Raw genomic sequence first — 16,475 nt, forward strand, 5'->3', positions numbered from 1 at the left:
CTGAATGGTAGAGCAAACTCCAGGAATTGCTTAGCCTACTCCTGTCCCTATTTTCTATTCTCATGGAGGCAGGCTGTGACTATTGGGTATTGCAAAAATCAGTACTTGCCCTCCCCACCAGCAATTCACAATGTAAATTAATGATTTGGAGTTGGAGATTAAACACAATATTTCCCAATTTATAGATGATATAAAGCTAAATGGAAATGTGAGGTATGGAAGATGTAAAGAGGCTTCACAATTTGGGCATACTTATAGGGCCAGACAAAAAAATTGCAGATGGAATATTAGGTGGAAATAAAGGTTATCTACCTTGGTAGCAGGAACAGATGCGCAGAGTATTTCTTAAGTAGTAAGATGTTGAAAAATGTAGAAGCACAAAGAGACCTGGATATCTTTGTTGATATATCATTGAAGGCAAACGTGCATGTGCAGCAATCTATTAGGAAGGCTTTACCACAAGAGGATTTCAGTACATAGGTAATGAAGTATTGCTAATCGTACAGAAGCTTGGTTAGATTGTATCAGGAATGTATTGGTGAAGGGCTTATGCCTGAAACGTCAATTCTCCTGCTCCTCGGATGCTGCCTGACCTGCTGTGCTTTTCCAGTACCTCACTCTCAACTCTGATCTCCAGAATCTGCAGTCTTCACTTTCTCCCTGTATCTGGCATACTGTTCAGTTTGGGTCTTCTTATCGCAGGAAAAATATGATTTATCATTGAGAAAGTGCAAAGAAGGATTACTAGGCTGTTCCTGAGATGGCAGGACAATCTTGTGAAGAAAAGTGCAAACTGGGCCTGTATTCTCAAAGACTGAGAGGTAATCTCAATGAAACCTACAAAATACTTAAAAGGATAGATAAGGTAAATGCAGCTAAGTTGTTTCCCCTGGTTGAGGAGTATCGAATCAGGGACACAAGTCAAAAATAAGGGGGTCACAACTGAGGTCCAAGATGAAGAGATTTTTGGTTCACTCAGATGATACAGAATTCCAAAATTCACAATCAGAGGGCTGTGGAACCTCAGCTTTTAAGTATATCTCAGGTAGAGATTAATAGATTTCTGATTGCCACTGGCATACGAGGCTCTATGAGAAGATTGTGGATTAAAGCATTCCAAAAAGTTAAAATAATCAAGGCAAAAGAAGGAAAGGAAATAAATACAAAAATAAACAAGCAAACAGTGCTCGGGAAGGTAATAGGGATAAAGACTGATACATCCTCTGGATCTGATGGGATGCATCCCACCATAATAAAACGAAAGACTGGAGGTTGGCTAACATGGAGCCACTGTTTAAGAAAGGTGGTAAGGAAAAGCCAGGCAACTATAGACCAATGAGCCTGATGTCAGTGGTGGGTAAGTTGTTGGACGGGGGTCTGACAGACAGGATATACAATCACAAGGTACCGACAAGCAAAACGTTGGTTTGAAGCGTGTCTACGGCAATGCCAGGATCATCCGGAAAAAGGTGGGTGAACTTGCAGCATGGGCTGGTACCTGGGATTTCGATGTTGTGGCAATTTCAGAGACATGGGTAGAGCAGGGACAGGAATTAGCGAGTTTTGAGAAGATTTGCAGCACAGGTTGAGGTTCTGGACGTACGTTTGCTCACTGAGCTGGAAGATTTGTTTTCAGACGCTTCGTCACGAAACTAAGTAATATCTTCAGTGAGCCTCTGGTAAAAGAGGAGGTGGTGTAGCCCACTTTCTATTTATATGTGTGGGTTTCCTTGTGTTGGTGATATCATTTCCCGTGGTGACATCATTTCCCATGGTGATATCATTTCTTGTTCTTTTTCTCAGGGGGTGGGAAATTGAGCAATTATTCCAACATCCACAAATGAAGCTGTATGAGAACATTATTTCAATGAGCCATCACATTCTGCAGCACAGAGGAACTATTAGGAGCAGAGGAAAATCACCTATAAGTGTATTCAAAAAGAATGGGTACCCAATGAATACAGTCTACTGATTTCTCAGCAACAAACCCAAACAAGCCGACAAAACATGTCCAGGAACCCTAGCCACTCTCCCCTACATCAAAGACATCTCGGAAAAACAGAGACACTCATGAGAATTCCTAGAAGCATGGCATTCCAAACAGAACTCTATCAACAAACACATTAATTTGGATCCCATTTACCACCCCTGAGAAAAAGAACAGGAAATGACATCACCAACCTAAGGAAACCCAAACATATAAATAGAAAGCGGGCTACACCACCAGTGCTTCATCCAGAGGCTCACTGAAGATGTTACTTAGTATGGTGACAAAATGTCTGAAAATGATCCTTCCATCTCAGCAAGCAAACCAACATCCAGGGACAGAAATGGTTATTGCAGGTTCCAGGATTTAGATGTTTCAGTAAGAAGAAAATGGTAAAAGAGGAGGTGGTGTGGCACGGTTAGTCAAGGGCAATATTACAGTTGCTGAAAAGATATTTAAGGACTCATCTACTGAGGTAGTATGGGCTGAGAATAGAAACAGGAAAGGAAACTCCTGTTGGGAGTTTTCTATAGGCCTCTGAATAGTTCCAGAGATGTAAAGGATAGGATAGCAAAGATGATCCTCAACAGGAAGAGAGTGACAGGATAGTTGTTATGGAGGACTTTAACTTTCCAAATATTGACTCAGAATACTATAGGTCAAGTACTTTAGATGGGTCAGTTTTTGTCAATGTGTGCAGGAGGGTTTCCTGACACAGTATGTGGACAGGCCAACAAGGGGCGAGGCCGCATTAGATTTAGTACTGGGTCATGAACTCGGCCAGGTGTTAGATTTTGACATAGGCGAGCACTTTGGTGATAGTGACCACAATTCGGTTATGTTTACTTTCGTGATGGAAAGGGATAGGTAAATACCACAGGGCAAAAGTTATCGTGGGGAGAAAGGCAATTACAATGTGATTAGGCAAGATTTAGGTTATATAGGATAGGGAAGGAAACTGCTGGGGATGGGCAAAGTTGAAATGTGGAGCTTATTCAAGGACCAGCTACTACGGTCCTTGATAAGTATGTACCGGTCAGGCAGGGAAGTTGTCGAGCACGAGAGCTGTGGTTTACTAAGGAAGTTGAATCTCTTGCCAAGAAGAAGAAGGCAGCTTATGTTAGGATGAGATGTGATGGCTCAGTTAAGGCACTCGAAAGTTACAAGTTAGCCAGGAAAGACCTAAACAGAGAGCTAAGATGAGCCAGGAGAAGTCATTGGTGGATAGGGTCAAGGGAAACCCTAAGGATTTCTATAGGTATATCAGAATAAAAGAATGACTAGAGTAAGATTAGGGCCAATCAAGGACAGTAGTGAAAAGTTGCGCAGGGAGTCAGAGAAGATAGGAAAAGTGTTAAATGAATACTTTTCGTCAGTATTCACACAACAAAAAGACAATGTGGTTGAGGAGAATACTGAGATAAGACTAATGGACTAGATGGGATTGGTGACCATAAGGAGGAGGTGTTAGCAATTCTGAAAAGTATAAAAGGTCCCTTGGGCTGGATGGGATTTATCCTAGGATTCTCTGGGAAGCCAGGGAGGAGATTGTAGAGCCTTTGGCTTTGATCTTTTATGTTGTCCTTGTCAACAGGAACACTGCCAGAAGACTAGCAAATATTGTTCCCTTGTTCAAGAAGGGGAGTAGAGACAACCTTGGAAATTACAGACCTAGGAGCCTTACTGCGGTTGTGGGTGAAGTATTAGAAAGGGTTGTAAGAGATAGGATTTTTAATCTAGAAAGGAATAAATTGATTAGGGATAGTCAACACGGTTTTGTGAAGGGTAGGTCATGCCTCACAAGCCTTATTGAGTTTTTTGAGATGGTGATCAAACAGGTGGATGAGGGTAAAGCAGTTGACGTGGTGTATATGGATTTCAGTAAGGAGTTTGATAAGGTTCCCCACAATAGGCTATTGCACAAAATACAGAGGCATAGTATTGAGGGTGATTTAGCGGTTTGGATCAGAAATTGGTTGAATGACGACAGGTTGGTGGTTGATGGGAAATATTCATCCCCGTTACTAGTGGAGTACTGCAAGTATCTGTTTTGGGTCAGTGTTGTTCATCATTTTTATAAATAACCTAGATGAGGGCATAGAAGGATGAGTTAATAAATTTGCAGATGACATTGAGGTCGGAAGAGTTGTGAAAAGTGACGAAGGATGTTGTAGGTTACAGAATAAAATATTTAAGCTGCAGAGCTGGGCTGAGAGGTGGCAAATGGAGTTTAATGCAGAAAAGTGTGAGGTGATTCACTTTGGAAGGAGTAACGGGAATGCCGAGTACTGAGCTATTGGTAAGATTCTTGGCAGTGTATCTGTGTCCAGGTACATCAATTCCTGAAAGTTGCCACCCAGCTTGATAGGGTTGTTAAGAAGGCATATGGTGTGTTGGCTTTTATTGGTAGAGGGATTGAGTTTTGCAGCTGTGCAAAATTCTGGTGTGGCCACATTTGGAGCATTGCGTATAGTTCGTGTCATGTAGAAGCTTTGGAAAGGGTTCAGAGGAGATTTACTAGGATGTTGCCTGGAAGGTCTTATGAGGAAATGCTGAGGGACTTGAGGCTATTTTCGTTAGAGAGAGAAGGAAATTCATTAAAATTATCCCAGGGAAATATAATGCTTAATCTGAGAGCAGAAAAGGATAATTAACCCATTTTGATTCTGTCAGAGCAGTCATCCATGTTTAACTGGTATAAAGCAACAGGCATTTATCACCATGAAGTAGAAGCAAGAACAAACAAATAATTTGTAATAAGAAATTGCAAAAACTGAAGTCAGTACTGAGAGAAACTTGGTATAAGGAGTGTGTCACATGTCACAACTGTATCATTATACATTTCACAAACAGCTTTTCAAGTGATCACAAGGAGCCTAAAAAGGATCCACTGGCCCATATGATTGCCTTCAGCACTTCAAACAGAAAAACAGAGAGTTTGGCATATTCAGTAATACAATGGGTCCTTCTAGAAAATTATACGATTGAAAGCTTCTGAGCAAAACACAAGACTGTGGGGTGCAGGCCAATCCAACATAACTGATTTTACTTTAGGAATACGGGAACAGGAGAATGCCATTCAGCCCTTCAAGCCTGCTCTGCCCTTCAAGAAAATTGGAGCTGATCATCCACTTTAGTATCTTTGTCCCCACATTTTTACTTCCCCATATTCCTTTACATCATTGAATTACATCATAAGTTTCTAAATTCAATTCTTAATTTAAACATATTCAATGACTGAGCTTCCACAGCCCTCTCAGATAGAGAATTCCAAAGATTCACAAAATCACTATGAAAAAAAAATCATGTAATATAAATCCTCTCTATCTCTTTCAATATTTTGTAGGTTTTAATAAGATCACCTCACATTCTTCCAAACTCTACAGAATATAGGCACACTTTGGGCAAACTTTCTTCACAGAACAGTTTTGCAATCCTAGAAACAAGTCATTTACTGCACAATGACACAAGTATCCTTCCTAAAGAGGGGGAACCAAAATTACTCACAAAAGTTGAGGTGCTATCAACACAATTGATGCAAGACATCATTACTCCTGTCCAAAGTCTCAATTTTGTGAAAAAATCCCTCTGCATAATTTTGGATGAATCAATCTTAAGTTTTGATCAGAGTGTGATAAATTATAAAACAGAATGTAAAGAACAACTCTGCAACACATAGTTCTCAATAGGGAGAAGAGAAGGCCTAGTACTTGGTGTATTGAACCAGCAAAATAAAAGGAGCCTCTCAGTTCTTCTCAGTTAAACTACAGGAGAAATCTCCAGCCATTGCAGCTGATAAGTTCTGATTTCAAGTTTTCATTCCCTTAAAATCAAGGAAAATATCTTTAAGCAATTTACAGCCTGCAGAAACAACAAATTGCTTGTTTTTCTTAATTCACTCTTAGAATGTGGGCATTGCTGGCTGACCAGCAATTACAGCCTGTCCCTATTTGCACTCAAGGAAGTGGTGATAAGCAGCCTTCTTGAACTGCTGCAAGTCAATGTGCTGTAGGTAGACCCAGAATTCCATGAGGGAGGGAATCTATAATTTTGACCCAGCAACTCTGAAGGAATGATGATATCTTTCTAAGTCTGGATATGAGTATTGTGGAGGGGAAATTGCAAGTGGTGGTATATAGAACATAGAACATAGAAAAATACAGCGCAGTACAGGCCCTTTGGCCCTCGATGTTGCGCCGATCAAAGCCCACCTAACCGACACAAGCCCACTATCCTCCATATGCCTATCCAATGTCTGTTGAAATGCCCATAAAGAGGGAGAGTCCACCACTGCTACTGGCAGGGCATTCCATGAACTCACGACTCGCTGAGTAAAGAATCTACCCCTAACATCTTCCTATATCTACCACCCCTTAATTTAAAGCTATGCCCCCTCGTAATAGCTGACTCCATTCGTGGAAAAAGGTTCTCATGGTCAACCCTATCTAAACACCTAATCATCTTGTACACCTCTATCAAGTCATCCCTAAACCTTCTTTTCTCCAATGAAAATAGCTCCAAGTGCCTCAGCCTTTCCTCATACGATCTTCCTACCATACCAGGCAACATCCTGGTAAACCTCCTCTGCACCCGTTCCAGTGCCTCCACATCCTTCCTATAATATGGCGACCAAAACTGTACACAATACTCCAGATAAGGCCGCACCAGAGTCTTATACAACTGCAACATGACCTCAGGACTCCGGAACTCAATTCCTCTACCAATAAAAGCCAGTTCGCCATATGCCTTCTTCACTGCACTATTTACCTGGGTGGCAACTTTCAGAGATCTGTGTACATGGACACCAAGATCCCTCTGCTCATCCACACTACCAAGTATCCGACTAATAGCCCAGTACCCCATCTTTTTGTTACTCTTACCAAAGTGAATCACCTCACATTTACCTACATTAAACTCCATTTGCCACCTTTCTGCCCAGCTCTGCAGCTTATCTATACCCCGCTGTAACCTGACACATCCTTCCTCACTGTCAACAACTCCACCGACTTTCGTATCATCCGCAAACTTGCTCACCCAACCTTCTAGCCCCTCCTCCAGGTCATTTATAAAAATGACAAACAGCAATAGTCCCAAAACAGATCCTTGCGGAACACCGCTAGTAACTGCATTCCAAGATGAACCTTTACCATCAACTACTACCCTCTGTCTTCTTCCAGCCAGCCAATTCCTAATCCAAACCTCCAACTCACCCTCAATGCCATACCTCCGTATTTTTTGCAGTAGCTTACCATGGGGAACCTTATCAAACGCCTTACTAAAATCCATATACACCACATCTACCGCTTTACCTCCTTAGTCACCTTCTTGAAGAATTCAATAAGGTTTGTGAGGCACGACCTGCCCTTCACAAAATCATGCTGACTATCCTTGATCACATTATTCCTATCCAGATGTTCATAAATCCTACCCCTTACAATTCTCTCTAAGACTTTGCCCACAACAGAAGTGAGACTCACCAGCCTATAGTTACTACGGTTATCTCTACTCCCCTTCTTGGCGACATTTGCTATCCTCCAGTCTTCTGGCACTATTCCTGTAGACAACGAGGACATAAAAACGAAGGCCAATGGCTCTGCAATCTCCTCCCTTGCTTCCCAGAGAATCCTCGGATAAATGCCATCAGGCCATTTCTCATGGTCAACCCTATCTAAACACCTAATCATCTTGTACACCTCTATCAAGTCATCCCTAAACCTTCTTTTCTCCAATGAAAATAGCTCCAAGTGCCTCAGCCTTTCCTCATACGATCTTCCTACCATACCAGGCAACATCCTGGTAAACCTCCTCTGCACCCGTTCCAGTGCCTCCACATCCTTATCTATTTTCACCCTTGCCAGAATTTCCAACACCTCTTCCCTACATACCTCAAAGCCGTCCATTCTAATTAATTGTGACTCAGATTCACATCGGCAACAATGTCCTGTTCCTGAGTGAATACTGACGAAAAGTATTCATTCAGTGTCTCCCCAATCTCTTCAGCCTCCACATGCAACTTCCCACTACTATCCTTGACTGGACCTATTCCTACCCTAGTCATTCTTTTATTCCTGACATACCTATAGAAAGCCCTTTGGGTTTTCCCTAATCCTACCAACTAAGGACTTTTCATGTCCCCTCCTTGCTGCTCTTAGCTCTCTCTTCAGATCCTTCCTGGCTACCTTATAACTCTCAATCGCCCTAACTGAACCTTCACGCCTCATCTTTACATAGGCCGCCCTTTTCCATTTAACAAGGGATTCCAATTCCTTATTAAACCACGGCTCCCTCACACGACCCTTTCCTCCCTGCCTGACAGGTACATACTTATCGAGGACACTCAATAGTTGCTCCTTGAACAAGCTCCACATATCAATTGCGCCCTTGCCTTGAAGCCTACTTTTCCAAGCCACGAATCCTAAGTCGTGCCTCACCGCATCATAATTTCCCTGCCCCCAGCTATAACTCTTGCCCTGCAGTTCACACTTATCCCTCTCCATCACTAGACTAAAAGTCACCGAATTGTGGTCACTGTCCCCAAAAAGCTCACCTACCTCCAATTCTAACGCCTGGCCTGGTTCGTTACCCAGAACCAAATCCAGTATGGCCTCACCTCTTGTTGGTCTGTCTACATATTGTGTCAGGAAATCCTCCTGCACACATTGGACAAACACCAACCCATCTAACGAACTCGAGCTGTAGCTTTCCCAATCAATATCTGGAAAGTTAAAGTCCCCATAACAACCACCCTATTATTTTAACTATTCCCCTGAATCATCTTCGCAATCCTTTCTTCTACGTCTCTAGGACTATTAGGAGGGCTGTAGAAAACTCCTAACAGGGTGACCTCACCTTTCCTATTCCTAACCTCAGCCCAAACTACCTCAGATGGCGAGTCTGCATCCATCGTCCTTTCCACTGCTGTAATACTATCTTTGACAAGCAATGCCACACCTCCCCCTCTTCTACCCCCACCTCTGACCCTACTAAAACATTTAAACCCTGGAACCTGCAACAGCCAATCCTGTCCCTGTTCTACCCATGTCTCCGTAATAGCCATAACATCGAAATCCCAGGTACCAACCCATGCTGCAAGTTCACCTACCTTATTTCGTATACTTCTTGCATTGAAGTATACACACTTCAAGCCACTTTCCTGTTTACAGGCACCCTCCTTTGAGATTGATGCCATTTTCCTAACCTCCCTACACTCCAGGTCCTGCAGCCTAAAGCTACAGTCTAGGTTCCCATGCCCCTGCAGAGTTAGTTTAAACCCCCCCACCAAGAGCACTAGCAAACCTCTCCCCAAGGATACTGGTGCCCCTCAGGTTCAGGTGTAGACCATCCTGTTTATAGAGGTCCCACCTTCCGCAGAAAGAACCCCAGTTATCCAGATACTGGAATCCCTCCCTCCTGCACCATCCCTGTAACCACGCATTTAACTGTTCTCCCTATTCCTCGACTCTCTATCACGTGGCACAGGTGACAAACCAGAGACAACAACTCTGTTTGTTCTAACTCTGAGCTTCCAACCTAGCTCCCTGAAAGCCTGCCTAACATCCTCAGCCCTCCTCCTACCTATGTCATTGGTGCCAATGTGGACCATGACTTCGGGCTGCTCCCCCTCCCCCTTAAGGACCCGGAAAACACGATCAGAGACGTCACGTACGTGTGCCCATGTATCTGCTGCCCTTGTCCTTCCAGATGGAATTGGTAGTAAGTTTGGAAGGTGCTGCTTAAGGAGCTTTGCTGAATTTCTATTTATTGTAGATAGTACACACTGCTGCTTCTAAGCACAGGTGGTGGATGGAGTGACATTCATAGATATGGTGCCAATCAAGCAAGCAGCCAAGTTTCCAGAGTGTTGTTAGGGCTACACTCATATGCCAAGTGGGAAGTATTTCATCACAATCTTCAATTGAGCCTTCCAGATGGTGGACAGATTTTGAGGAGTCAGGTGGTGAGTAACTTGATGTAGTACTTCAAGCCTCTGAGCTGCTCTTGCAGCTATTGTATTTAAAATCAGCCTATTTAGAGATGTAATTGCACACCTCTGGGGCAGGTGGGGCTTGAACCTACGCCTCCTGATTCAGAGGTAGGGACACTAACTCTGCAGCTCAAGACCTCTATACTCCTCTGCTCCAATATATGGTGAGTGCAGTTCAGTTTCTGGTCAATAGTTACTCTAAGGATGTTGATTGAGGAGGATCCCGTGATGGTAATACCACAGAATGTCTTGGGTGATGGTGAAATAGTCTCTTATGGGAAATAGTCATTGCCTGGCATTTGTGCAGCCTAAATGTTACTTGGCACTTTTCATTCCAAGTATGGATACTGTCCAGGTCTTGTCAATTTAGATACTAACTGCTTTAGTATCTGAGTAGTCCCAAATGATATTGAACAAATAAACAATTCTGACTTTTCGAATGAGGTAAAGTTATTGATGAAGCAACTGAAGAGCAGAGGAGTATAGAGGTCTTGAGCTGCAGAGTTAGTGTCCCTACCTCTGAATCAGGAGGCCTAGGTTCAAGCCCCACCTGCCCCAGAGGTGTGCAATTACATCTCTAAATAGGCTGATTTTAAAACAATACCCCTAAAAGAACTCCTGCAGAGATGTCCTGGAGCTAACATGACTGATCTCCAACAACCAAGCATCTTCCTCTGTGCCAGATTTGACTCCAAACATTGGAGAGTCTTTCCCTTGATTGTCATTGACGCCAGTTTTACGATGGATCTTTGATGACATATCTGGTCAAATGCATCCTTGATGGCAAGGGCTATCACCCTCACTTCAATTCTGCAATTGAGCTCTTTTATCTCTGTTTGAACCAAAGCTATAATGAGATCGAGAGAGTAGTGGTCCTGGCAGAAGCCAAACTGGTCATCAATAAGCAGGTTATTACTGACTATTTGCTGCTTGATATCAATTGTGAAGACACCTTCTATTACTTTACTTATGATTCAGAGTCAATTGATAGGACACTAATTGGCTAAGTTGGATTTGGCATGCTTTTTGTATACATGGCCTAACTGGGCAATTTTCTACATTGCTAGATACAAGCCAGTTTGTAATTGCACTGGAACAGCTTGGCTCGAGATATGGCACAGTCTAGAGCTCAAGTCATTGGTACTATTACCAGAATGTTGTCAGGTCTTATCACCTTTGCAGTATCCAGTGCCTCCAACCATTTCAAGATGTCAGAATGGAGTGAATCAAATTGGTTGAAGATTGGTATCTAGGATGCTGAGAACCATTGGAGGAGACGGACTTGGCACTTCTGACTGAAACTTGCTTCAGTTTTATGTTTCACACTGATTTGATGGGCATTGCCAATATGGAGGATTGGATATTTGTGGAGCCTCCTCCAGCCAAGTTTAATTGTCACTTAGTTTTTTTCTATCATTTGCTGTCTGGCACACAAGTAGTATCATTTTGTAGATTCACCAAGTGTTTTTAAAGGTTCCCTGGTGCTGCGGCTAGTATGCCTTCCTGCACTCTTCTTTGAGCCAGGGCTGATCCCCTGGTTGGATAGAATATGTCAGGCCATGATGGCCCTCTGCACCTCACGCCTTCACAAAGACATTGTAGGTAGTCACTCTTATTGATAATGTCATGGACAGTTGAATCTATGACAGGCAGATTCGTGAGACGAATCAACTCAATCAGTAGTGCTGCTGCTGAACCACTCTGTGGTGAAATTCCCCATCCAATAATAATGTGTTTGCCATCCTCAGTGGTTCCTCCAATCATTGTTCAAAACGGAGGAATATCAATTCATCAACTGCAGGAGGACAGTACATTGTAATCACCAGGAGATTTCTGTGCCATTTTTGATCCAATGGCATGAGGTCTGGAGTCAAGTTGAGGATGCCCAGGATGTCCACATTCTCTTGCCCGCCACAACAATAGGGTCTGCCCGTCTTCATCTTCCACCCCACCAGCTCCGCATCCTAAGGATCAGAGGCTACCATTTCAACTACCATTCTGCATGGACCAATCCCTCCAGGACACCCTTGTCCACTCTTCCTCCAGGAGAAAGTGAGGACTGCAGATGCTAGAGATCAGAGTCGAACAGTGTGGTGCTGGAAAAGCATAGCTGGTCAGGCAGCATCTGAGAAGCAGGAGAATTGACATTTTGGGCATAAGCCCTTCATCAGGAATGAGGCTTGTGGGCCATGGGGGCTGAGAGATAAAGGGAAGAGGGTGGGACTCAGGGAAAGGTAGCTGGGAATGTGATAGGTAGATGAAGGTGGGAGTGAAAATTGATAGGTCGGAGGGGAGGGTGGAGCACATAGGTAGAAAGGAAGATGGACAGGTAGAACCATTCAAGTGGGAAGGTTGGGACTGGGATAAGATGTCAGAGAACATCTCTGAGACGCCCACATGAACCAACTCCACCACCCCATGGCTCAACAATTCAACTTCCCCCTCCCACTCTGCCAGGACATGCAGGTCCTGGGCCTCTTCCATCGCCAAACCCTAACCACCCGACACCTGGAGGAAGAATGCCTCATCTTCCGCCTTGGGACCCTCCAACCATATGGGATCAATGTGGATTTCACCAGTTTCCTCATTTCCCCTTCCCCCACCTTATCCCAGTCCCAACTTTCCAAGTTGGCATCACGTTCTTGAACGGTCCTACCTGTCCATCCTCCTTCCCATCATATGCTCCACCCTCCTCTCTGACCTATCACTTTCACCTCCAACTTTGTCTACCTATCACATTCCCAGCTGCCTTCACCCCAGCCACAACCCCCTCCCACTTAACTCTCAGCCTCCTAGGCCCACAAGCCTCAATCATGATGAAGGGATTATGTCCGAAATGTCTATTCTCCTGCTCCTCAGATGCCACTGTTCCTCTACCTCAAGACCTCAACCCAGGCTAGTATGTTCACTGTTCACAATGTGGTCTCCCCTACAGTGGGAAGATGAAACGCAGGCTGAGTGACTACTTTGAAGAATGCCTACACTCTACCTGTGACAGTGATCTTGAGTTTTCAGTTGCCTGCTACTTTAGTACACCACTGTGTTCCCATGCCAACATTTCTGGTTTAGGCCTACTGCAGTGCTCTAATAAAGTTTAACGCAAGCTAAAGGAACAACACCTCATCTTCTATCTAGCTACTTTACAGCTTTCAAAACTCAAAATTGATTATCAGAGCATGAACACCCTCCTCCATGTTCATTGCCCGCACTCACATCCTGTTCTGTGTGGGTTGCTCCCAGTACAGACAACCCATTTCACCTATCCACACTTCGCATTAGCACTAACTCAGCATTTATCTCCCTCTCAGTTTATTATCAGAAATCCTTTTGGTGAATTCTCCCCTTCTTTCTTCTTGACATCATCTCTACGTGTTCTATTCACACATCGCCAGCCCTGCCTACAACCCTACATGCATTCCACCCCATAAAACCACTCCCTCGACCCACCATCCCCCTGGCGCCACCTTGCTCCTTTACAGGCAGTCATGAACATGTCTCATGGGATATTCTCCCCAAGCAGTGGCATGACCCAGCCAAGCCAGTGGGTACGGGGGAAAAAAGTATTAAATGGCCAATGAAATGATTCAGTTAGCCTCTTTTTTTCCAACAGAAGTAAAATGCCAATGGTAGAAGGAAGAGGACAAAAGAAGTCTCCCAGCACCTTCTCTATCACTTTAACTGCATTTTAAACTTCCAACCTGTTATCCAAGTGTTGATAAAATGCCAGCCAATGTGTTTATGCTATTGCATTCACATGAATTATGTAAACAGCAAGACTGCCTATTGTAACATAATAACTATGAACAATTTGGAAACATTATTGCCAAATTCTCCGGTTCTTGTTCTGTACTTCCTGTTCTCTTCTCGTTAGACCATATGGCAGTTATTCTCTTCAGTGAAAATTGGTTAAAATATGTTTTCAAATCTTAATTATTTCTGACAACTTTTAGATTTAGCAATTAACTGCAAATTACCTTCCTGGGCTGCGATACATCAAAGTATCAATAGGTTTGCAGCAATGGTTAAAAGAAATATGATTCCAAGTTTAAACTAATAACAACAAACTATTTTGCTACCTACACTTGGACAAAGATCATAGTAACAAAGAAATTTCCACCTACCAACCCAATTCCTTCGAAAGCAAATATTGCAGAGCCAAAGAAAAGCGGATACTTTTTCCAACTGGCAACCAAAGGAAGCTTCCCTAGATGAGGCATGTCCTAATTAAAAGACAAAAGACTATAGATTTCAGTCCTCAATCTGACAATCTATGCCCGAAATTTATACTAGCATGAGCATAAATAAACATTTTGCATCCAAAATATAGTGAAAGTATTTAAATACCTAAAGTTTATTCGTGTGTACTGTTCACAATTTCATACCAATAATCTGTGAACAATGCATAAGGTAAACATATTTAAACTCTTATTGAGTTGTTTTTTTTTAAACACTGATATTTTTCATCCAAATGCATAAAATTTGCCATCTATGCATTTTTTTAAAATTTAGCTATAAGTAAAAAGTTGAGACCCATGGTTCAGGACATAGGCAAAGCTGAAAAGGGTTGTCTAGAAAGTTAATAAATGACTGCAAACTTGGATTTAAACCCTGTTGCTTGAAGGGAAAAAGAATAGGAGTCATTACAAACAAAGGCTAACTGAACATTGTATGGAAAGTTTTAAATCCCAAAATGACAAGGAACTTAGCAGCAAGAGAAAACAATTAGCTTTATCAAAATAGATTTGGCTTCAGGTCAAAACATAGAAAATATTTAAGATACACATTCATTGAATATATTAGGCAACACAAAGCACAAAAAGCCTCATTATCTGGATAAACTGCAGCATTAACTAAGAAAAATAAATTCGAGTTCAAAACACACACAGAGATGTGAAACTAACTACCCTGGCATCACAAATGGAAAAGAAAACTGGGCAACAGATTCGCCAAGCCAGTTTTATTCCAACTTTCAGATTCCATCTTCACCCTAATTATAACACAAAACTGTTAAATAAGATCTACCTCCCTCTCCCTTTTGCACTGTTTTTGATAATCATTACATTGTTGTATTCACCAATTAATTTTTTTTTAAAACAGCGGAAACATAAAATACACTGCCTGCAAGTTTAGGAAGCATGGTTCATTCAATGGTTAATGCATATATTCTGCAAGAAATATTTGTATTAAGCTTTATCACCCCAAGTACCAGCATGGAATAACTGATGGTGGGGCTGGAGGTGTGGAGGAGCTGTATTACTCTCAAGTCAAGAAAGTAGACAATGTATAGGAAGATGTGTACTTACTTTGGGTCATGCTAATGTATCATTTGTCATATCAGGACTGGCACAGGATAAAAGAATCAAAAGGTGATTTAGATTTGTATAGCAATTTTCACTACCTCAGGATCTCTCATTGTACTATACAGCCAATTAACTATGTTCAGACATTGCCATGTTTCTGGAAATGCAACAATCAATTAGCACACAAAAGCAATGTGATAATGACTAGATTTGTTTTTGTCCTGTTGATTGGCAGATAAATGTTGATCAAGACTCCAAGACCACTATGTTTTTTAGAAGCATGTTCTGGAAACTGTTACAGCTATCTTAGAAAACACACTGCATCTCAGTATATTTTCTCACAATCGATAGATGGTTGTACACTGCCAGAGGTGCTGTTTCAGTGCAAAACAGCCTCAATCCTCCAGTTGACTGACATCCTTAATCTGTGTGCTCAAGCTTCTGGATTGTGACTTGAATTTCCAATCCAGTGATTTAAAGACAAGAACATTACAAACTGAATCATGATTGAGAAAATACTGCATCAGAGCAGATTAGTAATCATGAACAGGGCAAATCAAAATGCTTGCAAAATGTGTAAGAGGCAGAGCTATTTACATTTCAAAATTTAGAGTGTAGGTTTGCTCGCTGAGCTGTAGGTTTGATATCCAGACGTTTCATTACCTGGCTAGGTAACATCATCAGTGGTGACCTCCAAGTGAAGTGAAGCTGTTGTCTCCTCCTTTCTATTTATATCTTTCTCCTGGATAGGGTTCCTGGGGTTTATGGTGATGTCGTCTCCTGTCAGTTTTTTGAGGGGTTGATAGATGGCATCTAGATCTATGTGTTTGTTTATGGCGTTGTGGTTGGAGTGCCAGGCCTCTAGGAATTCTCTGGCATGTCTTTGCTTAGCCTGTCCCAGGATAGATGTGTTATCCCAGTCGAAATGGTGGGTTTTTTTCATCCGTGTGTAGGGTTACGAGGGAGAGAGGGCCGTGTCTTTTTGCGGCTAGTTGGTGTTCATGTATCCTGGTGGCTAACTTTCTTCCTGTTTGTCCTACGTAGTGTTTGTGGCAGTCCTTGCATGGAATTTTGTAGACGACGTTGGTTTTGTCAATGGGTTGTACTGGGTCTTTTAAGTTTGTTAGTTTTTGTTTGAGTGTGTCGGTGGGTTTGTGTGCTACTAGGATTCAGAGGGGTCTTAGTAGCCTGGCTGTCATTTCTG

At 42.5% G+C, this 16,475-nt stretch overlaps 1 protein-coding gene across 6 annotated transcripts in view; it reads right to left on the reverse strand.

Moving 5' to 3' along the window:
- The window catches only part of slc36a4 (solute carrier family 36 member 4), a 243,042-nt gene that overhangs the window by 108,338 nt on the left and 118,229 nt on the right, over positions 1 to 16,475 (reverse strand). For 5 of the 6 annotated variants that reach the window (XR_011961540.1, XM_072577808.1, XM_072577807.1 and 2 more), the window contains exon 8: positions 14,093 to 14,191. The exons of the other annotated variant lie outside the window; for it this stretch is intronic. Coding sequence is in view for 4 of the 5 variants with exons in the window: in XM_072577808.1 (XP_072433909.1) it covers positions 14,093 to 14,191 (99 nt within the window). In the remaining variant the exon portion in view is untranslated. The remainder of the gene's footprint in view (positions 1 to 14,092; positions 14,192 to 16,475) is intronic. 6 annotated transcript variants of the gene reach the window in all.

This window comes from Chiloscyllium punctatum, chromosome 9, assembly GCF_047496795.1.
Source record: "Chiloscyllium punctatum isolate Juve2018m chromosome 9, sChiPun1.3, whole genome shotgun sequence".
NCBI lineage: Eukaryota > Metazoa > Chordata > Chondrichthyes > Orectolobiformes > Hemiscylliidae > Chiloscyllium > Chiloscyllium punctatum.